Source organism: Hippocampus guttulatus, chromosome 1 (assembly GCF_054856545.1).
Source record: "Hippocampus guttulatus isolate MCC_2025c chromosome 1, RoL_Hgut_1.0, whole genome shotgun sequence".
Lineage (NCBI taxonomy): Eukaryota > Metazoa > Chordata > Actinopteri > Syngnathiformes > Syngnathidae > Hippocampus > Hippocampus guttulatus.
Window position 1 is genome coordinate 7,286,584 of NC_141261.1, and position 26,812 is coordinate 7,313,395.

Sequence of the window (26,812 nt, forward strand, 5' to 3'; positions counted from 1 at the left end):
TGGTTGCGAGCGGCCTAAACTGTCAGAATCCGAAAATTTAAAGATTTTTAATTAAATATAACGATCTGCCTGGTCCCTGCAATTATAGCACGATGGTATTTACAATATTAATTTTCTAACTCTCACGGCAAGGAATTACCTGAAATAATTTATTTGTTTAAAAAAAAAGAGGTGAGGATTTGTAAAGTCATCGACTAATATAACGATATGGCAAGATTCAACTCCTCTACTTAAGTTGAAATAAATAATTATAAAATTATTTACAAATCATTTTAAAACGGCATTCCATTAATTACAAACAAGGCGAAAGAGGCTATTTAATGTTCAAACTGAGGAGTTTTGTCTGAGATATTCTTTGATGCCTCGGTCTCCCGTTTTTTAAAAGTGCTATGCTGTTTCTTCCGCTCAATAGCAGCAAAAATGCAACTCCGGAGAAAATGCAAATGCAACATACAATATCCTAATAGGATGCTCTGATTTAAATCGTACACTTTGGTCGACCTTCAATTACGAACAAACAGCAGGTGGCAGTGTCACTGTTGTGATGGTACATGGTTTGAAATTGCTTGTGTCATGTTGCAAAATAGCACATCAATGTATGTGAGCTAGCCTACCGCGGGCATTTTTAAGCGAATTGACAAGACTTGGTTGCGAGACTCACACATAAATGTTCGTTATTTAATTGCACCAACTAAAAAATGGTGCTCACTATTCATTATTATTAAGTCAATCGTTAGTGAGGTGTGGTCGTTAAATTCTGTTTAGTTTTGAGGTCAAAGGCGTATTACCGAAGGTTAGACATAAGCAAGGCAGTGATTACATCTACACTACATACAGTACATACATACATCGACAATAATTTACTGTGAAAGTCATAACAGGAAGTCATGTAATAGCCACCGTGCCTTGCTTGAGTGCTGTCCTGGTTGAGGTCGGTCAGTATTGTCACAGGGCAGCATGAGACACTCATCTTGGAGCCAATGTGCATTCATGAAGAAAAAGTCAGTTTGATTACTTGCAAATTCAAAACGTAAGTGAACTCTCTTCATCTTATTTGTAGAATTCATTTATTGTAATGGATTTGACGCGTGGAAAAAAATTCAGACCACTAGTCCACAGTTGAAGCACAATAGTCACGCAAAGAACTACGTATGCTTGTTAAAAAGGTAACTTATATGTGTTTTTCACGTCATTACGAAGCATCTCAAATTGTGCTCGATCTGTTTTAGGATGAATATTATGTGAGTGAGTTTTCAACCTAATTAAATATACTGTAATTTAATTAATCAGCTGGCTTCTTGCCACATGAATTAAAAGCTTTGGTGAACGCAAAATTGAACATCCGTATTGTAATAGAGCATAATTGAAAATGAAAATTAGTTGTCTGGAATGTACCATCATCCCACAGATGTATGTCTGAGCAAAGAAAACAAAAAAACAAAACAAAACCCATCAAGTCCGAGAAATTGTCTGTAAAGTTGTCTTGGATAAGTCTTGTTTTGAGTGTTATTGCACTTCATTTTTTTTGATGTTTTACTTTAGTTGCAAGACCTTTGGAATTGTTCATGAAGAGGCACATTTAATGTTAAACTCTTAATTTCCTTACTTGAACAGCTTATGTACCAAGTAATACAATGCATGCAGTGGCAAAAAAAAAGAAGAGAATCAAACTCAAAGTAATTTGTTTCTACAACTTATCACTACAACACGAATGGAACCCACCCAAGACTCATAATTGCACTACTCATGTTTGTGATCCACAGTAAACCAGGAACTAGTGTCGTAAAGGATGAGTAAATGTACAATTAACGGTTTGACTGGGCAGGGCGAGACTGGCCACTGGGCTGTGCAGATGCCTGGTGGGCTGGTGTGTTTTGGGGCTGATGCGGTGCTTTTTATCCATCTATCCATTATCCGAACTTCTTTATGCTCCTGAGGGTCAGGGGCGTGCTGGAGCATATCCCAGCTGTTTTTGGGTAGGAAGCAGCGTACACCCTAAACTGGTTGCGGGACAATTTCGTCTTCAATGAATCCCGCATGCATGTTTTTGGAAAGTGTGAGGAAACCGGAGTACCCGGAGAAAACCCATGCAGGCACGGGGAGTACATGCAAACTCCACACAGGATGAATCAAACCCTGGACCATTGCACTGTGAGGCAGACATGCTAACCAGTCGTGCACTGTGCTGCCCATGGTGTTACTTTCGGCCACTTTATCCCAACAGACTGACCCACAATTTAGACGAAGCACCCCATTAATCAAATTACAATTAAGACTGCAAACTGCATTAACATCAGTGGCAGAGCTACTTGGCAACCAGGAGTCACATCTGCATGCAGATTATATATATCTATATATCTATATCTACTGTATATCTATCTTTATATATCTCCAACTTTGGATTTACATCATAAATTCTCCTCAGCTGCTGGTTAACCTGGCCGATCTTCGACCCACTTTTCTCCAGATTGTCACTACGTTTCTCCATTTTCTGTTATCACTTCTATTATTTTCTTCTCTTTTCCTCCTTACCGCTATTTTCTATTTTTCTTCTTCATGCTACCACTATTTTTATTTTTATTCTTCGTGACAGGGGTTCACTTTGGCTATGGGAGTCAAGTTCAGCATTCGCTTCAATGATATCTGGTGCCATCTAGCGTCGTGAATGAGTATAATGTCTAGACCCTGAATATAAAATAGTGAAGAATGAAGAGATTTTTGTGTCATTGTGCTTTTTCATATGATTTGAATGAATGGGCCATGAATCGCAGTATGTCAAGCGTCGGGGGCCTTGATTGGGTTTTAGCTCGCAATTACATGAGATAAGTGGACACTAAAAGCAAAGCAACGGCAAATAAAATTTCATAATGTTGTAAATAAAGCTGAGCAAAATATCACTTTTTACTTGGACTTGATCCTACTTGTATTATGAGTATGTTGAACAAAGTCTGCATGCGGGTGCATTTGGTTTCATGAAACCATGACTGTGGATAGTATGACACCAATGAGTTCTCGGTTTCCGTGGGGATTGCATGCCTGCATACGTAAGCATGCGCATGAGCTTGCGTGCGTGTTTGTGTGCAGCAGGCTACCTGGTATAAGTCAAAATGAATGACAGGGTTGATTTTCATTTTATTGTTTTGGGTGCCAGTCCATCCCTGGTGTAGAGCTACTCTCCATCAATTGACATTACTGCTGTATGGTTATTAAAGAGTTGCAAAGTAACTATAATGATTTGGCGTGTGCATCTCTCTACACAAAACGTTTTATGAAATGATTTTAAGATGTAATGATTCATTTTGGTTTGATTTTAGTGTGATTGTGATTCGATTAGAGACGTATGGTTGTAGCGTTTGTCATGTTTATTAACAACATGTAAAAGTTCTCCAAAGTCCAAACTATCCAAGTTAATTACATACAAAGAAACCACAAATCATCAACAACATCAGACTGATTTATATCTGGGGTACATCTCTCATTAAAGATGATTCGATACGATTCAAGGATCCGATGATGCCAATGCTGGCATCTGACAGTCACGCCCGCTCAGCTGTTTTAATGACAAACTAGGACTTGACACTGTACCACCAAGAACATGAGGCCAGACAGAAGAACACGAAAGAAATGACTTTCAAATGTCACAAATAGGATAAAGTGTTTATCGACATTTATTAATTCCAACACTGTGTCTTGAATACAAAGTTATGTGTTAGAAAAAAAACAGCCACATCTGATTGATTTGTGCTGCGGCACACAAACATAAGTTGTTTTGATACGTGTAGTACTTGTTGGGATTTTCGGTGCCCTTCCTAGCATTCTGTCTGTGATCCCTTCTTTCAACTGTCAAAGTTTCTCACCCTCAAAATCAATCCTATCTTATCTGCGGGACCGTGGGATCGTCTTTTCGTGGGAAGCTTCCACTTCCCACTGTAACTTCGGCTGGAGCATAACAGTCTGCTCTTGCCAAGCCGCTCTGTGGGTATTAATAGAAGTTCTGGCTGCTACTTTGATCCCAGTTCCCCATTTGTTCCCGAGTCATGTCTTGTTTCATAACACAAGACCCCCTCCCCCGCGATTCCCCTGTTACAACCCCCTCTAAGATGAAAAATGTGTTCTTACTTTAGGCTGAGTGCAGAGTAACTGAGCCATCAGAGCTGGCATGAGCAATTCTATGGATTTTTCAGTATTTAAATGGCTTTGGAGTTAAGCGCTTGTAATTTAATTCCATATTTCACGTAATAGCTGGGATCGTCTGGAAAATGAAAAACATACAGCGTGTTGGAAGATAACTGAATCGTGATAGACGGGCTTTTAAATGTCGAGGACGATGTTAATGCCCTGTGAGATTCAAGTGAGTGTTTACTTCTACTTGCCCAGAGCATGTAATTTGAGTTCACAACCCATTCATGTGCGCAAGGTGCACTGCTAAAATGACAAACTTGCAACAGAGACAACCTATTCATATGGTATAACAATCTCATTTCGTTCACACGCTATTAACGGCTGCATGTACAATGTATGCAGAATGTTATCACAGTGCTGTTTTCCTCTCATTGTTACATAGCAGGCTTATTAACAAAAAATGATTATTTAATTTTCCACATTGACAAGATCGATTTTTTTTCTTTTAAAATGATGAAAAATAAACAAAAGAAATCTCATGTACAGAAGTGTCGACAGCCTTTGCTCAATACTTAGTTGATGCACCTTTTGGCAGTAATTACAGCCTCAAGTCTTTTTGAATATGATGCCACAAGCTTGGCACACTTATCGTTGGGCAATTTTCTCCCATAGTTCTCTGAACAACTTCTCAAGCCCCATCAGGTTGAGAAGGTCAGTGCACAGCCATTTTCAGATCTCTCCAGAGAAGTTTAATCGGATTGAAGTCGATAGGCTCTGGCTGACCACTCAAGCATATGTGAGGTCTGAGGTTAGGAGCCCTCGGGAGCACGTTTTCACCAAGGATGTCTCTGTTCATTGCTGCGTTCATTTCCGCCCTCAATTTTGACTCGTCTCCCAGATCCAGCAGCTGCAAAACATCATCACAGTAAAATGCTGCCACCACCAAGTGTCATAATAATGAGTGGTGCTTGGTTTCTTCCTAAGCTGACGCGCAGCAGTCACCCAAATTAATACAGCCTTTTTGTCATCATTGAGAGAGTTTTGCCTCTCTGTTGTACGACCCCACAAAGAGTACTATAAATGATCAGTTTGTTTTATTTATTTATTTGCCGTTTGAACATGGCGCTGTAGTTGGTACTTGGTAGCCGTCCGCAAGTGCTCTTCAAGAGCTTTTCTTTTTTTTTTTTTTTCTTTCTTTTTTTGTCATATGGTGTGTGTTGTGCTTCACGTGGACCCATTGTGGACTGTTTTCAGCATTGAGGCCATGACCCCCAACGACAGCCCCAGGGCGCCTGTAATGGGCGGCATTTTTCATTGCCCCGTTTTGTTCAGTGGATATGTCGGTGCTGTTGGACAGTCTGTGTTTCCACGCGCTTTTATTAAGGCTAACACCTAAAAGATAAAAGGGTTGTTTTTGTCCAGATTTTCCCGACCAAGGTCGTCAAATGCCAGACTTACATATGAGCCTATAAAATTACCCTTCGATCTGTGGCCTGTTAGGAGTGTCTCTGTCCCGAGGGTCCAAAATGTGTTTTTAATATTACCGGTATACATGTTTAATTACCGTATTGGCCCGAATATAAGACGGTGTTTTTTGCATTGAAATAAGACTGAAAAAGTGGGGGTCGTCTTATATTCAGGGTCTAGACATTATACTCATTCACGACGCTAGATGGCACCAGATATCATTGAAGCGAATGCTGAACTTGACTCCCATAGCCAAAGTGAACCCCTGTCACGAAGAATAAAAATAAAAATAGCGGTAGCATGAAGAAGAAAAATAAAAAATAGCGGTAAGAAGGAAAAGAGAAGAAAATAATAGAAGCGATAACAGAAAATGGAGAAACGTAGTGACAATCTGGAGAAAAGTGGGTCGAAGATTGGCCAGGTTAACCAGCAGCTGAGGAGAATTTATGATGTAATTTACATTTCAAAAACCAGAAGCCATTCATTTACGAATGTGATTGCACTTTAGTTTACATATTTAAATGTTCAGATATTAAGATTTGAATGAGGCAAAATAACTTTTGTTTCAGATGTACATCCATCCATCCATCTTCTACCGCTTATCCGGGGCCGGGTCGCGGGGGCAGCAGCTTTAGCAGGGAAGCCCAGACTTCCCTCTCCCTAGCTACTTCTTCCAGCTCTCCCCGAGGGATCCCAAGGCGTTCCCACGCCAGCTGGGTGACATAGTCTCTCCAGCATTTCCTGGGTCGTCCTCGGGGTCTCCTCCCGGTGGGACATGCCCGGAACACCTCACCAGGGAGGTGTTCAGGAGGCATCCGAATCAGATGCCCAAGCCACCTCATCTGGCTCCTCTCGATGTGGAGGAGAAGCGGCTCGACTCTGAGCCCCTCCCGGATGACCGAGCTTCTCACCTTATCTCTAAGAGAGAGCCCGGACACCCTGCGGAGAAAGCTCATTTCGGCCGCTTGTATCCGGGATCTCGTTCTTTCGGTCACGACCCATAGCTCGTGACCATCAGATGTAAAGTACTGTAATTATTTTCTGTATTTTATTTTCTGTACAAAAATTAATTTGGTGTTCAAAAAGTCTTTTTTCAAACTTGAGTCTTGAAAAAGAGGGGGTCGTCTTATATTCGGGCCAATACGGTATTTGCAACCAAAAATCTTTGTGTGTGTGTGGAGTAAGCAGAGGCGTGACTCCATGAATTGTAATGTGGAACGGAATGTACGGAATGTTGGAAATCAAAGAAGCACACTGGTTGTAAACTAAAACAAAAATTTCCTGTGCAATGTCTTATTTTGTTGAAGTCCCCAGACAGCACGCTGAATTTACTAAAGCAAGTCTGTCTTGACCACATCATTCTACAACACTCCCAACTCCAGTCCCTTCAGAAACACTCTGGAAAATTCGGCGCAAAATACCCCACGAGTTAAAGCACATCTTCATTTTTATTTGCTCACATCCTTAAAGGACTTGTTTCGAGATCGACTGGTGGTAGAATAGAATCTTTGTGTGTTGTGTTCTCTGTTGATATCAGCGCACACCACACACAGTATGACCAAATCTGTTAAATGCCAGATTTGTTCAAAAAAATCCCGAAATGTTTTTAAATACTTGAAAAATTCCTGTTGGTGCCCGACTTTACAGACCTGATTGGTGGATTGCTGCAGAGGTGGTTCTTGTTTTTCCACAGAAGAACGCTGGAGCTCAGATACAGTGACCACTGGGTTCTTCTCTGATTAAGATACAGTGCCTCTGCACTGATTGCTCACTTGAATTAGTTGGCCACATTTGGGCAGAGTCCCGTTGGTTCTGAACTACTTCCCATTTAAAGGTGATACAGGCCACTGTGGTTCTTGTTGTCCTCAAAAGTGGCAGACACTTTTCTGTAATCTGTACCCTTCTCCAGGTATGTGCCTCAAGGCAAGCCTCTCTGGGAAGTTACAGACAATTTCTCGGACTTGATGGGTTTTGTTTTGTTTTGTTGTTTTTTTTTTGCTCAGACATACATCTGTGGGATGATGGTACATTCCAGATGATGTCCAGTCAAATCAAGTTTTGAAAGTTGAACTCTAGTGTACCTGCAGAAACACCTCAAGGCCCTGAACTTAATTTTGAGTTTCAAGATCAAAGGTTGGAAAGAGAATGATACCTTGATTTAAGAGTGATAGGATTTCATTGTATTTGAGCCATTGCTCGGCCAATATTTTGACTTTGACATATGAGCAAAAATTTGAGATCCGAGCACTAGTTGGTGACTGTGACTTCAAATTAACTCACTTCTTAACAAGCAGCAGTTTGGCACAGAGTGAACAATTCTTCAAGAAGAAGCAGAAGGAGCCAAGACAAAGACAGAGCATGAATCTGTCGGGGTGGAGGGGGGCGGGGGGACCAGAGGATAACCTCAGTGAGATTAAATGAGGGAAAAGGGAGTCACTTGAGGGGTGCAATCAGTGTCAAACTGACCATATTTGAAAGGTTTGTCACCAATTGTCAGGGTGTGCTGGGTTTCCTCAAGATTTGCTCTGTGGGGGGAGGTTGCTTTGCTTGACATGTTGTTTTCAAATCTTGTGTTTCATCATAATGGGCGCATCAGCAAAGCAACTGGGCTGCTCAATGCACTTCATTTATTTTATTTTTTATTTTTTGGCCTTCAAAGTTAACACTAAGCGGCCTATTTTCATTCTCAGCACAAGTCTAGTGGAAAACTCAGTCGAACTGTGCACATCGTGGAGTTTTCTCATCTTTTGGTATTTTGCTCAACTTTGTGCCAGTAGAATTGGGCCACGTTGCGCCGTTGTGTGCCGTTGTGGGATCGAACATATTTTTTTTTTACCGGCCAGTCCTGCCTGCATTTTTCATTTGCATCAAAATTAGAGCAGAATGAAATGCACGCCCGAGTACGCCATGCCTTTATTTTGGAAACGGAATTTACACTTGCAGGAGTCCCTGCATAACATTTGCACCTAAACTGCAATATCTCCTCTTTCAAATGATGTCGTCGGCCATGTATGTGATGGAGCCTTGCACCTCCTGATCATGTGTCCTTATGTGACCCCACTCAAAATAGTAACCAGGGGCACTATTAAAATATTCTTAAAATGACAATGATTAAAATTCATTCAAAGAATTTATTTGTACAATGATTCAGAGGGATTATCCCACGCTGATGTCATCTTTATGAATGAAATACCATGAGGTCCACCGCACACGTCCGCAGATCGTCGAATCTGCCTGCCTGCCTGCGCTTCAATTAAACACACTAAAATTGTTTTAGACCTCCTGCGCTCCAAAACAGACCACCTTTTAGCCAGTCGATAATTTTGATAATTTTGCAGGATGTCATACATCATGGATCTCAGTGAGGCAACATTTAAATCTTTTTATCAGTGTTAACTCTAAACTCTGCCTAAAAAGAATGCTTTGTCAACCTTATTCAAGTAAGAAATACAGCACGGGTGTCAAACTCAGAAGTAGTTCTTTAATACAGTAGTCATTGTAACCCGTCTAGAGGAATTTCAATTTTCCGCCTGCTGTCTATTTTTTTATTTTTATTTTTTTCACACCACACAGAACTAAATCACACATGTCAGCATATAAGGAGACCTGTCAGGTTGCAAGCGGCATGGAATCTCTTGAGCTGGGCGTGTGGGGACAGTAGCTTGCTCAACAGCACCTAAACAGTAGCCAAGAAGCAGACTAGAATGTCTCTAACAATCGGTTACCATTTTGACATTTATCTGCAGTGTAAGTTGAAACATGGGTCTCCAGCAACAAAACCAAAGTCCTTACAGATGAGCCACCGCTGCCCCTCATGATGCGGCCTGTCAAAATCGGTTTGTAAACGGCAATGTGGTCAAGCCAAAAGAAGTCATGTTGTGTGGATAATTATCATTCTATTAGAAGGAACATTTGCTCTTCATATTGAAGCCACTTATTTTCGATCAAACAGATGCTGGAGGCTGATTCTGAACAGATGACTGCCCAACTCCAAGGCTTCGAAGCCTATAAAAATGAATAAATAGTTCTTTTTGGGGAGGGATTGTTCCAGCAAGTACTAAAATGACTCAGCACTTAGCAGAAGTTGCACAGTCGTCTGGCAAATTGCCTTTAGCTGCAATTTACTGGAATATTCATCCTCTGAAGCTTTTATTAATTTTTTTACCATAGACAGAAACATATCAGGAATTTCCATATTTGTCTCTCGGTTTAGCTTGTTCAGTACAGCTTCCATGATGAGAAACGCTGTATATGGAACTACGTTTATCGCGGTTAATGGGGACCAAAACCACCGGCGATAAATGAAAATCCACAAAGTAGCGACCAATTAATATATACAGGCAAAAAATATACAGTATCTTTTTTTTTTTTTTAAGTCCGCAAACGGTCCCCGAGAAGCTGCAAAACATCAGCCAGTCACATAGAGCAACATATACAGTACTGTACTCCATGTATATTAAAAAAAATAATAATAATTCTAATTTTTTATTTTTTTATGTTTGAAAAAAATCCGCGATGCACTGAAGCCGCAATAAACGAACTGCGAAATAGCGAGGGATCACTGTACTCCATAACCTGCATTCAGCAACTCAAGCTAGACTAAAATTTGTGTAGCTGTTCAGGTGCGGTACACATTGTTAACAAGCAAGCAGTTTCCTTAGTTCTACTTTTGTTGATAACTGTGTCAAACTTCCGTTGTTTGATTCATTGACAAGTGCCATGTCGGGTAGCTGCTATGATGTCATCCTTTTCTGGTCTAACCATCTTACTAACAGACCTGTAAGGGAAAACGTGATACTTATCTGGAGGTACCAATCTGGGCCATACCGCGGAGAACTGATCCGCCCTGTGCATTTATTGTCAAAGCATATTTAGTAGCCTTGTTTTGATCGAGCAGACTGGTTCTTCTCTGTTGGCCTAAATTTTCTGAGAAGCGCTGACCAACAGTCTGCTATCATCATTTCATAGCAATTTTCTTGGCTGCCGGGATGCCAGTAGAGTGAATGTTCGATTTTTATTTTTAATTTTTGTCCATTCACATGTCAACTTCTCTGTGATGCCGTGTCATTGTAATCTGCTCAGGGCAGAGTTCCAAATGTGACGGCCCATTACAAATGCACTCTTTTAGCAATGGCAGTTTTTTTATTCACCAATCAGATTTCAGATTCATCATTCTTTGTCTTTGTGCAGGCACAGTGTGATGTCGGCACCTTTCCGTCGTCTCACTAGTTGAGCTAAATAGTAATGCGATGTGCACCAAAAGTTGACATATGGAGGAAGATGAATGTTGGGCATTATCAAAAATTTATTTTCAAGGTGTATTGTACTTGTAAAGTTGGACATTGTGAGGATACGTCGGCCAACGCTGTTGCTGGTTGACTTGTTTCAATGTGAAACATATTTTTTTGGGGCATACCAGAGTAGCAAAAAATAGCGCGAATTAGCTACCGTAGCTCTGACTTGCATCGTTAGCTAACTGGCTCTCAGGTGCAAAGAAAAGAGAATCAACTATTATGATCTATAAATAATCTGCATCTCTGGGGAGTACGATGTATTTGATTAAAAGATGTGTTTTTGTCATGTTGTTATGAGATAAATATTAATTGTGAATTGCTCCGAATGACATTGTAGTGTAGAGATTTGGAGTTGCTTTTGTAGTCATGGTATTGATCCTAATGACACAAAATGTCTCGCTCTGTAATGCCATGTTTTGTGATATTGTGATTTCGTATATTTTGTCAAAATGCGACATATTCTTGGTGAGAAGGGATAAATCAGGTCACTGGCAGTAAATCACCACTGAAGGCCCTTGTCCGCAATGCACCTTCCGCCACTTTTGTGAACACACGACTTTGATTTAGATCTTTTGTGACTGGTTTCATGCATTTAAGTGCTGTTTTACAAGAAGTAGCACGGACTGTCGATCTTGCGCTAGTTAACAACTCGCTGCCAGTTGAACATCTTGTTAAATGGAGCAATGTCCCCCGCATTATGAAAATCCTTCCCATGACCCTTTGTATACTTGTAACAATGGTTTATTTTTACCTGTTGACCCATGTAGAAGTGTGTGTGCGTGTGTGTGTGTCCTAGTGAAGGGGGTTGTCAAAGGAGGAAGTGGTTGCAGGATGACGGAGTGGGAGATAATCGCGTCCTGCATGACCTTCATTCTTCCTTTGCAGAATCTTCACTGTTACAGTACATAAACTCTCTTCTTGTTTGGGGAGTGAGACCTAACATTGATGGACCAGCCAGGGCCTCTCTTGTACTGTGTAGTAATCAAATAAACAACTTCTTTGCAAAATTGATAAAAGTTAAATGAAAAATTTAAGAAAATAATTGTAAATGGCATCAAATTGAACCCCCCGCCCACCCCCCAAGCAGCATTATGTGAGATGTATTCCACATCGGTGGATTTAAAAGTGTTATAGTGTGTGCGTGTGTGTGTGTGCATTTTTATTTAAAACATCGGCACCATTCACTTGGGCTGGGGTTAAAAAAATTTATTAATCGAATCAATTGTCTCTTTCTTAGCCCAATATCGATTTATAAAACCGGAAATTGATCCCTTTAATAATTGTTTTTTTTTTTCATAAATTCACGCAGGCACTTCGGCTTAATTATTGATTTATTTTGGCTCGGGTGTTAAGTCTGCACCCTGTCAGTCTCATCCTGAGAAGGTATCGATTTCCTGAAATCGGGTGCAGTTGTAATGGAAAAAAACCAAGATCTAGTCCTCTCCCGCCCTGCAAAAAACATGAACATAAATGTGAAGTTGTGAAAATCTCCAAAATGGGACAACATACAAATACTCTCAAAATGTCTTGGTGATGGAAATTCAAACCTCAGGCAATGGCTAGATTTATGGAGAACCCAAAACTTGTTTTCTATCCACTTGAACCAGTGCGTCCATCAATAATCCAAAATCTGGTAAAGCAAAACAGTAATGTTTGGATTTCCCAACATCCTGCGTCATGACTCTCCACCTCACGAGTGCAGTGGGGGCTATTAAAGCAGGGTTACAGGATGTGGGATGTTCATATCTTCTTAAACAAATACACAATGTTTACCATTAACAACACCACGTGGACCAATAAGACATTTTCTTCCCCATAGTAAGGACTGATAATATAAACAGTATTTACCGAGACATCATCAAAAGTACTGCATTAATGTGTATCGGCCTTTTTAAGTAACATTTTAACTTTGTTACCACTGTAAGCATAAGTTATTAAGAAAATGTGACAACTTTGTTGACCAAGGCCTCATACACGCCATGAAGGATTTTCTTAGCCTCCGTAATGCTCACAGGTAAAAAGGAGCCCCCATTGAGTGGACTGAAAAAAAGAAAAACCCTTTCCCAAATTTTGATGAACGTATATGGTGATTGATGCAGACTATATTTTTATTTTCTGACATTCTTTGATCTATTTTAAGCCAAAGGCACAACAAAGGCGTGCAGTTAAGTGATTTACTCCACTTTGTTATGACCGAATCCGCCAGAAACTGTAGTGTGTCTGAAGCACTGTTGATATGAAACGGTTCCATTCGTTTTGTCATGCTATATACCAGCGTTTCCATTGTGAAGTGTGTAACCATGTGAAAAGTTTGCCATTTTGCACAGTGGCATGCTGAAATGAACTTTTTAACATGACTTTGTTTTCTGTTGTGAGAACTGTGTTGCTCAGTGATGTGTTGACCAGTGGTTACCCGAAGACCATCACGTATTCTATTTGACAGTCACTGTCTAAACGGAACGGGACAGGACAAATAAGGGACTCTTTGAAAGGAATGCTTGGAAGACATCAACTGGCCGTGTTGCCCCAAACAAAGTCTGTCTTCCCATTAGAGGGGAGTTATTTTCTTGGGAGCAACCCAGTTTGACATGATGCGTCTTAATTGAAACTATACATTGCCGTAGGTGGCTGTTTAAATAATGTACAAGAGATTCTTTGGTCTTGATTTACCGAGTATCTGTCTATAAGTGGGTCTCTTTTTAAACAAAAATCATGTCAGGTCGAATGTGTGCTTTGCAAAAATAACACACCTTATATCCCTGGTACTTCTTATGTATGATTTTTTTTTTTTTAATAGACCCATTCATGGATATTGTGCCAAGTAATACGATGCGTCTAATGGTCCCTAAAATATGGTCGTTGACACCCATTGAGTTTCATTGGAGAAACAAAAGTTTTTCAACTCAAAAATAAACAAAAATGCTGACAAACATAAATCGAAAAAACAGATCTGCAAATAAGCAAATCCACAAGTGCCGAACTCCAAGAATGTAGGATCTGCCATACTCTAATATAAATAGTACAATATGCTGCTTCCGTACATACTCCATTTTTTTATATCCTGGAAAAATACATTTTACTTCAGTAGAAATTTCAATGACAACGTGTATCTAATTAGCCAGATATTTTGTTGTAGGTAGCTAAACTGTATACGTAGCGGTCATTCTGGGACTGTGGTATCAAAACAAAAACACATGTGGAAAGATATTAATACATATTGCAGGTGGTTGAACTGTTCGGTTTTGTCATCTCAGACACAGTTTTCGGACCCAAATGGCAAAAAGCCTCTTTTATTGATGCAATAGACGAGGTCAAGTGACATCACCAGATCAGGCAGCCTGGTAGAGGTAATTTACAGATGAGCAGGAAAGTCTTCGGTGTGCAACGGGCAAAGTAGTGATTCCTACCTGTCTATGTATTCCCAGGGCTGGAAGAAACTGAAACACATTTGAGTGAAGTTCAGAGCTTGAGATTGAAGGGGTTTCCATCACCCTTCATCCACGACGGATTGGCAAACTGCAGTGGACAGCTCGGGCATTTGGAGTGGAGGTTTACACAGGTGCAGCTGATTGGCCACCACCAACCAGCCTGGGGCAGGGAGCAATCAATTAAGACTTGATTGCCAGATCACCACAGGTTTGTAATGAACATTTTCTGATTAATTCCAAAATGTGTGTTTTGGAATTGTTTTTCTGAGGCTTTTTGTCATGTGATCAAAGAACGGTTATTTATTTATTTATTTATTTCGACTTTTATATATTTTTATCCATCTCAGGAGGTAGCCATTTTGCCACTTGCTGTTAACTGTAAATGGCATCACAGTTGCTCAAGGGCTCAGGTAATGACCAATCACAGCTCATCTTTGTGAAGATCACATGACCAAACTCAGACAATAGGTGAGCAGTGATTCGTTGTGACCTGAGCGCTGAGCAACTGTAATGTCTTTTTCAGTCAACAGTAAGTGGCAAAATGGCCGCCCCCCTGAGATGGATGAAAAACAGGTGGATTTTGCTGCTTAATTCATATTCTCACAATTTCACAAATGCAATATTAACCAGAATGCCATGCTTAGACTAGTGGGGATATTATTTCAATCTGTGGGAGTAACATTAGAGCAAACTAGAGGTCAACCAGTGTCCTGGAACAGATTGTGCTCGACCCTTCAGCTTCCACTGTGTGCTCGGGTCACATACAGTCATGGTTGTGTCCTGGATTTCGCACGATTATGTGTAAGCGGTTCGCATAATGGGTGGATGTTTGGATGTTCTCCAAGATGCTTTTACAGGAAATAGTAAAAACGATCACCCTTAAACACAGTCTACATAAAAATGAAATATGGCTTTCTGGCCAGGTCATCCAAAGATAAGACCAAGTTGTTGTTTTTTTCCCCCCTTAAGTATTTCAAGCTCTTCCAACGGCAGAAACACCTAATTGTTATAAAGTCCTACCTTTCTGCTATCCTAATTATGCTCTTTCAAATGCTGGTTGGTGTTAGTCAGAAGTACTTTAGAGAACACTCTGCCCTTTCGCCCGATGCTAAACATGTTTGACTGACATTTTATGGAGCCAAACTTCTTTTGTTGATAGATAGAAACTTGATGGCAACAATCACAAATGATGGTGAGTAACGTGTTTTGTTGTTTCTTCTTTAGTGACATGTGGAGCAGCAAAACCCTATCACTGATATTTGCACTGGTGTTGGGCTCAGAGGTAAGAATACTCCACAAATTGATTTTATATACCGTAATTTCTGCACTATAAGGCGCACCTAAAATCATTCAATATTCTGATTTTGTGCGCATAGTATTTTAAAGATTCTGTAAAGTGCTTTGTTACAGCTGCAGCGGTTGTGAAAACTCCATATAAATAGAGCTGTATTGTATTCCCTTTAGTGTCGCTCCATCTAGTGGATGCATAACGCAACCGCAGGCACTATTGTAGTTTCTATTCTATGCGCCTTATAATGCGGCGCACCCTATACAGTAAATATTCTCTAGTACGGACTCGTGTTTGCGCTGTCCAATTTGTCCTGATAACAGAAATTCCTCATTTGGGAAATGAGCATGGTACATGTCCTTTATGAACCTGCAAGTATGTTGACAAAATGCACGTGTAACAACACAATCAATAAAATACAAAAATATACTGTCCAAAAACTGTTTATATAACAAAACCTGCAATACAGGTGTATCCAAAAAAAAAATCACAACAGTAAAATACGTACAGTATTTTAATGTTCATTTTTTTTCTGTCTTGGGAAAAAAATATGTATTTTGGATTGTTTTGTTGGATGCATTCTTTGGTTTATGACAATGTTTGCCTGCGTGTCATACAGTTTTCTTGCTAGTTGCAAGTAACTGTCCCGTTGATCACCGATGTCTGGTAATTCTTGTGCATACTGAAGGATTTTTGTTGCCATTTGCCATTGCTTCCTTACTGGATGGTGGCTTGTCATCAGGAGTTGAATCGATGCCTTGTTTTTTAAAGTTTCGTAGATTTGCATCTTTCCGACTCCAAGTGTCTGCTGGATCTTTTTAACTTTGTGTCCAGCCTCGCTCAAACGGATGCATTTCACTCGCTCCGCTCCAGTTGTTACAGTTCTTCTACGTTTCGATGCGATGATCTACACGACGTAAGTGAATAAAGTTAAAATCTTTCGCAATTACAGTAAAACGCGCGGCAATAAAAACTCACTTGCACGTCGTCGTTTAGAATCTGATGATCGAAAACCGCGAAGTGAAAACTTGTTTCAGCGTTGTCTTTTCCGTCGCATCGGGTGGGCGTTGCGTGTATTTAAGCTCCCGCGGCATTACACCTCCATCCGGGTTACGGGTAGTGGAATTTCCGCTTACGCAACTTCCGGTAACATGTAATATCGTAGTCAAAATGTTAATGCATAGGTTTTTATTCCGGGTGAAGGATATTCCTTTCCATAGAATTCCGGGGATGGGAATATTTACTGTATACGAAAATGTTGCAGCATGCGCGACGGACGTCACAGTGATGACGTGAGTGGTCAAGATGGCGCTGTGCAAGCTATGTCATTATTTTGATACTTATTAGGCTTCAACTTTTTTTTCTGAGAATTGGATGCCATTCATATTTGCACTATTAATGTTTCCACACACTGCCTAATTGAATGAAGGACAATTCAGTGGTATGTTGCATTCATGTTTCTTGTATCGTATTGTGTTATGAAGTGACTCAGAAGTAATTGGAAATATAGTGTTGGGGTCTTCTTGGAATGAATCTTGCTGACTACATTTTACAGGTTGCACAATGCGAGGATGTGGAGTGCATGACAGCGGATGAGTTACCTTTGCAGGACCAGCAAGAGAATGTTGGCAACATATCCACCGTACCAAGAATGTCACGTCATCAGATCCTGGCTGCGCAGTTCGAGTGTTACTTGAAGATAATCCGCGATCCACCACGGGCCGAAGAAGGTGACATTACCGCACAATACCTACTCAACCACTTGATTTAGTCCAAGCCCATCAACCATTTCCCATACGACTCGAATTGTATCCTTTTTGGGACAAATCGGGGCCCATTTAAAGGCACCATCATAAAAATTAGCCTTTGTCGTGACTGTGGCTACCCCAGATCACCTATTTTAAACACCTCAACCTTTATTGGACCTTGGCACATATTTCACATTGGAAAAAAATCTCTCAGTGCACCGCCTTGCTAAAATTTCACAAAAAGTGGCTACTTCATACTGTAGGTTATTTCTGTACCATCTATCATCTCTCAGGTGAACATTTAACCATTCTGCCTGTTACTCGATGCCATTGGCAAACTTTTTTTTTTTTTTTTTTTTTTGGTGAGTAACTAAATCATTTTTGTATTTCATTTTCACTAAAGTGCCATGGCACACTGGTTGGGAATCACTGTTTTATAACTTAATCTTAGTGGCCCAGCCAGGACACATTGAATGCCGTGTTTAATGAATGGCATGTGTTCTAAACACAGATGACCGCTCTTTGTGCGCATTAACATGAGGCCACCTTCTACGAGAGGGGGAAATTTGTATAAAATAAGAGGGAGAGAGGTGTGTTGCGGGTTATGCCGGAGCCTATCCCAGCTATCTTCGGGCAGTAGGCGGGGTACACCCTGGACTGGTTGACAGCCAATCACAGGGCACGCATAGACGAACAACCATTTGTGCTCACAATAACACCTTGGGACATTTTAGAGTGTTCCATGAACCTGCCACTCATGTTTTTGGAATGTGTGAGGAAACCGGAGTACCCAAAGAAAACCCACGCAGGCACGGGGAGAAACAAACTCAACACAGGAAAGCCGTAGCCGAATCCTGCACTTTGAGGCCAACGCGTTAACCTGTTGAGGACCGGGCCACCCTGCTCTAATATATTGTAGAGATTATTTTATATTTTCATTATTTACAATGGAGAAATCCAAAACTAATAAGAGGTGGGCCAACATCCTCGATCGGACTGAGGTCGACCTTTAAGACATTCCATTTTCATTCTTTACCCCTGCCAAACAAAGTACCGGTAATTGAAGTAGAAAGAAAACTAGCATATAGGATTAGCCATTTCAAATTACATGAGACAGAAAAATACATTTGTTCAAGTTGTCTCTCATTCACCTCAGATGCCCTTTGCCTTTGGTGCTACAGTAATTCATTCAAATATACAGTGGTTGTTGCAAAGAAAGAGGATGTGTGTATGAAAGAAAGGAAACCTGGCCTTTGTCTAGTAGCACTGCTTTTAACTGCTGCTCGACTCTATTCCGCCTTTGAAATGTTATTTTGTGATTGGCTTCCCAACATGCTGCTCGGCAGCCTGCTATTACCGGGCTTCCGTCTATTGTAGGCCCTGTATCAGCGGCCCAGCTGCAGAGAGGTAGCTTGTGTGGACAATGCAATCTATGTTGATGAAGTTCATTTATATGGCTGGGCGTTTAAAATGTTCAAGCATTGAAGCTGTTCTGTGCATTTGTTGGGACTCTGTTCACTGTAACAATTGAGTTTCCACTTTCAAATAATTGTGTGTGTGTGTGTGTGTGTGTGTATATATATATATATATACACACACACACACACACACACACACACATATATATATATATATATATATATATAATATACATATATGTGTGTGTGTGTGTGTGTGTATATATATATACACACACACACACACACACACACACACACACACACACTGACAGATATGTATGGGTGGCACGGTGGTTGACTGGTTAGCACGTCCACCTCACAGTGCAGAAGTGCACGGTTCGATTCCCAGCTCCGGCCTTCCTGTGTGTAGTTTGTGCCTGCGTGGGTTTTCTCAGAGTACTGTGGTTTCCTCACATATTCTAAAAACATGCATGGCAGGTTAATGGAGCACTCTAAATTGTCCTTAAATCTGATAGTGAGCGCAAGTGGTTGTTCGTGTATGTGTGCCCTGCGATTGGCTGGCAACCAGTTCAGGGTGTACCCCGCCTGCTACCCGAAGACAGCTGGGATAGGCTCCAGCATGCCCCGTGACCCATGTTAGGCGAAGCGGTTCAGAGAATGGATGGATGGATAATGCCATTGACATTTCTATATATACAGGTGTGTGTGTGTGTGTGTGTGTGTGTGTGTGTGTGTGTGTGTGTGTGTGTGTGTGTGTGTGTGTGTGTGTGTGTGTATATATATATATAGAGAGAGAGAGAGAGAGAGAGAGAGAGAGATGCAAGTTATCACAATTCATCAACTACCAAATACATTGAGCCTGCTTATTTTGCCGCATAAAAAAATTCTTTCTTTCGTTAGATAACATTTTTTCGGTGCGTGTTAAATTTATAATAATAATCCTAATATTGATGCACTATTCAACACTATTCAACACCCATATCACATATAGCATGTTTTCCCAATATCGTGCAGGTCTGATCTCATGACACAAAAACAATCTTAGTCAAAGAACTTTTCTCAACACGCTGATTGTGTTCCATTCATTTCATTCTGTCAGACTGGCGTAAGCCCTTGTTTTCCAGACCACTCACGTCTCTCTTGTATCTACTGCTCCCTGCAGGTAATTACTGTAACCGCACATGGGACGGCTGGCTGTGTTGGGGGGATTCGTCTCCAGGGACGGTCATACAGATGTGCCCAGAATACTTCCACGATTTTGACCCTGCTGGTGAGTCCAGGAGAAGGCCAATACAAAATAAATGAACAACATATCACTTCAAAGTCAAATTTGACTATTTTGTCCAACAGAAAAAGTCACCAAAGTCTGTAATCCTGATGGACAGTGGTTCCACCACCCAGAGAGCAACAGAGTGTGGTCCAACTACACCCAGTGTCAAATCTACACCAAGGACAAACTCAAGGTGAAAATAATGCACTTAAATTTCTTTCTTAGGGATAAAATGAAAAATGACAGTCAAAAAGCTACCGATGAGTACGTCTGCCTCACAGTTGAGAGGGTCTCAGGTTCCACTCTTGACTCAGGCCTTCCTGTGTGGAGTTGTTTCGTGGACCCCACCCCAAGGAGAAGGAGTGTTGTAAAAAAAAATAAATGGATGAATGGCCGCCATTGCTACAGTGACTGTTGGCAGTGCCTTACCTTTGTTGGGCAATGTTGATTTCAAGATATGACATCTTAGCTGAAACTCACATCAAGATATCATTTTGGAGACTTGATTTGGGTGGAATTGAATGAAGAAGGAGGTGAGGAGGTGATTTCTACTTGTTTTGTGCAGTTTGCCATCAGTCTGTACTACCTGGCCATGCTGGGTCACGGCCTCTCCATCGTCTCGCTCATCATCTGCCTCATCATCTTCTCCTATTTCAAGTGAGTGAATTTTCGTCCTTTCACGTCCTGTCGACAATCTGAGTGGGTATGGCCGTTTGTGTTTTGTCGGTGACCTCCAAGGGTCACAATTCTGATGAGTTATGTTGAAAAATTGCCTGTCAAGTGAATCCTCGCCTACTTCCTCTTCGCTCATCACAAATTTACCCCTTAGGTTCTTCAGCTATTTGACCGACAAACTCATGTTTGCCACAAGTTGCCGCCAAAGCCCTGATTAAAAGCAATGTCGTATTTCATGTCAAGGAAGCATGCTGAAGTGACACATCATGACTGTTTGAAGAGCTTTGTATGTCGGGGTGGAGGAGCGAAGTTTAGTCGGGGTTGTTAGTTGAATTTTCAGAGAGTCTTTGCCAAGTATGTTTTTGCTCTGTTGAGTGGAATTTAAAAAGCTGAAGCTCACAAATGACAGACGTGGGTATTTTGGTCGGTATTTTGGCGACATTCACGCTGGCGTCCTCGCACTTCTGATTCATTTTTTTCTGTAGCTAACATGCAAACCTATTTCTACTTTCACAATTTCCAAAGCGAAGCTCCAGAGAATGGAAAGGGTTGCGTTCCACTGTATAAATAAATACATGAATGAATAACATTTTTAAACGAAACATTTCTACGGATGAGCTACGGTACTTGGATAAACCCATTTAAAAAAGTGACATTTTTGCCCCTTTTTTCAGGAGTCTTAGCTGCCAGAGAATTTCTCTCCACAAGAACATGTTCCTCTCCTTCATTTTTAACTCGATTGTAACCATCATCTGGCTCTCTCTGACAGCCGCCAATAACCAGGCCATAAACACCAGCAACCCTGTGAGTTCACCACATCATAATCAAGAAACCACATCTTATTGATTCACCCCAAACTGTTGTCGTGTGGTGGATTTGAGATTATAAATCACACTTTCTCTCCGGCAGGTGAGCTGTAAAGTGTTGGCTGTGCTCACCCAATACACGTTGACCTCGAACTACTTCTGGATGCTGTGCGAGGGCATCTACCTACACACTCTCATCATCGTGGCCGTCTTTGTCGGGGAGCAGAAGCTCTTCTGGTACTATGTCTTGGGGTGGGGTGAGTGTTATCACCGTCATTGTATGTTCTTAGTAGATGAAATGCACGTTTAAAATTGAACCGAATGTTCCGACTGTTTGTTTTGATATACTACAGGTGTCCACCAAAAATCCAAAACAAGCAGACTATTTGGTGCACCGTATTATTAGGCGCAATATCACGGGCGTGTTAACCCTTTCAAGCATTCTGTAACCCGATAACGCGATAAGATGCCCACTGTAGTAACCGCCGTCCCTGAAAGGGTTATAAATAAATAAATAAGACGCACCAGGCTGCATTATTTTTGTGAAGCCTTGTATGCTGAGTTGTTTGTTCTAATTCTACCATATGTTTATTTGATAGATTTGAAATGAATTTTCTTTTGCTTTCTTGATATGTTTATTAACTCATTCAGTACAAGCCAATTCTGGACCAAGTCTGAAAAGACGTTTAAATACACATGCCATTAATTAAACACGGCATTCAATGTGTCCTGGCTGGGCCACTAAGATTAAGTTATAAAACAGTGATTCCCAACCAGTGTGCCGTGGCACTTTAGTGAAAATTAAATACAAAAATGATTTAGTTACTCACCAAAAAATAAAAAATAAATTGTTTGCCAATGGCATCGAGTAACAGGCAGAATGGTTAAATGTTCACCTGAGAGATGATAGATGATACAGAAATAACCTACAGTATGAAGTAGCCACTTTTTGTGAAATTTTAGCAAGGTGGGAGGACGGCGGCGGCGGCGGCAGCGGCGGCGGCGGCGACGTCAAAGGCGGCCCGCGGGGAGAGGCGCGGGGCGGGGGCACGTGGCCCCCAGCCCCCGCGGCCCGACCCCGCGGTGCCGTCGGAGGCGGTGCACTGAAAGATTATTTTCCAATGTGAAATATGTGCCAAGGTCCAATAAAGGTTGAGGTGTTTAAAATAGGTGATCTGGGGTAGCCACAGTCACGACAAAGGCTAGTTTTTATGATGGTGCCTTTAAATGGGCCCCGATATGTCCCAAAAAGGATACAATTCAAGTCGTTTGGGAAATGGTTGATGGGCTTGGACTAAATCAAGTGGTTGAGTAGGTACTGTGCGGTAATGTCACCTTCTTCGGCCCGTGGTGGATCGCGGATTATCTTCAAGTAACACTCGAACTGCGCAGCCAGGATCTGATGACGTGACATTCCTGGTACGGTGGATATGTTTCCAACATTCTCTTGCTGGTCCTGCAAAGTCTGAAAAGACGTTTAAATACGTCTTTGGGAGTGAATGAGTTAAACAAACAAACATGGACATCCGTATACAAGAGCGATGCAGACAAAAAGTGTGACTAAAGCTGTGCCATGGAATCAGCTCTGGAGTTGACTTGAATTTGGACGTATTGGAGCGAAAGTTTGATGTGTGTCTCCTATTGTCAGGCTTTCCCATCATTCCTGCCATCACCTATGCTGTGGCTCGCGGGCTCTTCTTTAACGACAAGTAAGCAACCAGGGTAGTGATGTCATTAAGGGGTAAGCATAGGGTCATGAATGTGTGGGTTTGGGGAGGCTTGGGCTTGGGGTGAGGCAGAGTTAGATTTAGGGTCGGTTAGATGTCAGAATTAAGTTTTGTTTTGTTTTTTTTATTTACAGTTTATGTTGGGTTTATGATTAGATTAGGTAGGATAAGGGTGAGTTAAAATAGACTTCAGAGGTTAGGGTGAATTTTGGGGTTAGGATTCAATTATTTTTTTGCATCAGGGTCGATTAGCGGTCAGGGAGAGTGACAACCTTTTGCTGTGCCTTATCGTCTACTATTTTTGAACTTGAATTTGATATTGTCTGTGTCTCAGGTGTTGGATCAACTCCAACACTTACCTGCTTTACATCATTCACGGACCCATTCAAGCAGCACTGCTGGTGAGCAACGAATCAAAGTGTGTATGCTCAGTGTACACCCAGACATTGTGTTGACATCCAAATTTGTTGAAGCACCAATCTGCAGCAAACAGTGGTAAAGATGTTAACTTAATAGCCGTGTGACAGTGTCAATCAAAATTGAGCACTATTATATGCCACCATAATATTTCCTTAAATATTGGTCAGCAGTGTCAAAAAAAAAAAATCCATGCTTATCCCCCTCTGTTCTGTATCCAGGTGAACTTGTTCTTTCTCCTGAACATTTTGCGGGTTCTGATCACCAAGCTGAAGGAGACCCACTGTGCCGAATCCACTACCTACATGAAGGCTGTGAGAGCCACGCTCATCCTCATCCCTCTGCTCGGAGTCCAATTTATTCTCGTTCCCTGGAGGCCTGAGGGGCGCATCAGTCGGGCCATCTATGACTTCTTCGTAAATATTTTCTGCCATTTTCAGGTAAAAAAAAAAATATATATATATAGAACCTTTGCTTAGACATAAAAGCACAAGACCTAGTCAAATTACAGTATTTCCTCGTGTAGTAGCTTGTGGCATTTATTTACTCAGCTGCGGAGAATAGTAGGCAAACATCTGGGCCAAAGGTGGTTGAAGCACAAATTTATTCATTCATTCATTCATTTTCCGAACCGCTTGATCCTCACTAGGGTCACGGGGGGTGCTGGAGCCTATCCCAGCTGTCTTCGGGCAGTAGGCGGGGGACACCCTGAATTGGTTGCCAGCCAATCGCAGGGCACACAGAGACGAACAACCATCCGCGCTCACATTCACACCTAGGGACAATTTAGAGCGTTCAATCAGCCTGCCACGCATGTATTTGGAATGTGGGAGGAAACCGGAGTACCCGGAGAAAACCCACGCAGGCCCGGGGAGAACATGCAAACTCCACACAGGGAGGCCGGAGCTGGAATCGAACCCGGTACCTCTGCACTGTGAAGTCGACGTGCTAACCACCGGCCTACCGGGCCGCCAGCACAAATTTAACAAAATAAATAAATACAATCTTTTTTTTACAGTAACAGAATATTTCTGCTTTGAGGTATTTTTTCATCATTCCAATCTCACCACTGTTATTAGAAGTGCAACAAAGCTTATTAGGGAGGAGGCTTTAAACCTTTCTTCCATCGCTATCATAAATTTCATCTTTACAGATGCCACATCTGCTATACAGTCAATCAGCAGGTATTGTGGTAAAAGACTGCTATCGCGACAAGCGGTGCGATCAGATCTCAGAGGAAGGCTAATCACAACCAGCCTAAGGCACCAACCGATGCAGAGTTTATTTATTTAATCAACCCTTTCAAGGACAGTTTTATCATGTTATCAGGTTACAGGGTGCATGAAAGGGTTGAACAAAAAAAAAAAGCAGCAGATAAGTAGTGCAGAGGCCACAATAACATTTCAGGAAGTGTGGTAATGCAGTATGTTGAAAATCCATATGCTACATGTTGATTTGCATATATCTTTTAGTTCATGAAATTCTAAGACACAATGTACATTGTCACCGTTCTTCATGTTTCCTCTTTTTGTATAACAGGGACTCCTGGTGGCAATCATATTATGTTTCTGCAATAGTGAGGTATGTTACCATTACAAGCCACAAAGTCTGAATGATACTGCATCACTTGGACTCTAGTTCTTTGTCAGCTATATTGATTTTGTAGATTGAGCATCGATTTCATCATGCGCGTGCGGTGTTTGGTGAAAAAAAATCAAACTATTATGAGGCTGCGAGATAGGTATAACGTGCCCATGGAATACGAATGTGTTAGTTTAATATGATTCCCTTGAACAACTAATCAAATTGAATGCACTATGCTTGAAACTGCAATGCACAATGTGCTTAAGGTCGTACCTCTGCTGGTCAAGCAACTTTGCTCTTAATAACCAATCAATGTCTCCTGGGAATTTTAATGAATGCAGCTCATCACCACCCTAAACTAAAACGAATTGATGCGATCCCTGTCCGTTGTGCAGCTTTAGTGCCACACTCTTTTTGCTTGCCCCCACTGTCCACCATGGTGCCACAAGTGGCCTCAAAATTGGACATGTTATTATTACACCTTCTTTGTTGCCACAAATTTGCATTGTGCGCATGTTTTATTTACATAGTGGCGACACTTGAATTCCACCCACCAGCCATGTCATGCCTGGGGCTCCATTGTTTGAATTTCGACTGTCACCACTGTTTTCTTGTCGCCATCAGGCCCAAACGGCGCTGCAGAGAAAATGGGGCCAGTGGAAATCGGCGTGGGGTAAGACAGGCTGGGGAGAGACCCCTGTCAATCAACCCTGTTCATCAATCACCGAGACCAGTCGCGCCACCGTCAGCATGGAACAACCCGATACCGATTGGAAAAGCGGCGAGAACGCTCGCATCCTGTCCGGCAGCCAGCCAGAGAGAAGTGCGGAGTGCAGCAACGGGGAGGTGGACGTGCTAAACTAACTGCAGACCACTGAAATGTGACATAGCTGAAGGGGCACCCCGTTTTTTTAACCCTTTTCTGGGAAAGCGGTTACTACAGTGGACAGCTTATCGTGTTATCAGGTTACAGGGTGGATGAAAAGGTTAATACAAAAAAAAAAATAGTCCTACACATGGGCGCAGATGGTACTGGGGATGGGGTGTGACACATGCCCCTCAGTTTCATAAAGACCACGATCTGTCGCGAAGTAAGGGGGCAAAAATTTCCGGTAAAATGGAGGATTAATGTTCCTCTTCCACTGGGACGTACATGAAGCCAGAATAGCTTATGGTCTTATACTTCAACTACTGATGCGTTGAAGTTACACCCAAACAAAATGTTGGAATTTGTACTTCTGAATCAGAATTTTAATCACCTCTCTTCCTGAAGTCGGATCTCCAGCTCAGCAAGGCAGATGAATCTTAGAAGCCCGACAGAACGAATGCTATCCGCTACTGATGTAAACACTATAGTTGAATGTATTGTTGTCCGTTTGTAAGGCTAGGAAGCACTTATAATGTGGCGAGCGACTCTGAACTGAAAATGGCATTTGGCACAAGTGGCCAAACATGAAGGAAATGTTTTGGAAGATGGTTATTTCTCCAAAGCGTCTTGTGATGTGTACTGAATAACAGTTGAATTGAAATATATATTTTAAATATACATGGAAATAACTCCATCT

At 41.5% G+C, this 26,812-nt stretch overlaps 1 protein-coding gene across 5 annotated transcripts; it reads left to right on the forward strand.

Annotated features, from left to right (window-relative positions):
- The first annotated feature begins 910 nt into the window (after nucleotides 1-910).
- calcrl2 (calcitonin receptor-like 2) lies at nucleotides 911-26,793 on the forward strand. Of its 5 annotated transcripts, XM_086107120.1 has the most exons (15): nucleotides 911-1,030; nucleotides 14,309-14,519; nucleotides 15,536-15,593; nucleotides 16,434-16,515; nucleotides 17,155-17,329; nucleotides 19,931-20,038; nucleotides 20,119-20,231; nucleotides 20,604-20,695; nucleotides 21,388-21,517; nucleotides 21,623-21,776; nucleotides 23,168-23,228; nucleotides 23,581-23,647; nucleotides 23,885-24,103; nucleotides 25,203-25,244; nucleotides 25,872-26,793. In XM_086107120.1, exons 5-15 carry the CDS (start codon nucleotides 17,182-17,184, stop codon nucleotides 26,109-26,111), a joined length of 1,374 nt encoding a protein of 457 aa, XP_085963246.1. In that variant the 5' UTR covers nucleotides 911-1,030; nucleotides 14,309-14,519; nucleotides 15,536-15,593; nucleotides 16,434-16,515; nucleotides 17,155-17,181; the 3' UTR covers nucleotides 26,112-26,793. The 5 variants fall into 5 exon arrangements, with proteins under 5 accessions (XP_085963246.1, XP_085963219.1, XP_085963238.1 ...); XM_086107093.1 differs by lacking the exon at nucleotides 16,434-16,515; XM_086107112.1 differs by lacking the exon at nucleotides 16,434-16,515 and having other exon boundaries at nucleotides 17,209-17,329.
- Nucleotides 26,794-26,812: the final 19 nt, after the last annotated feature.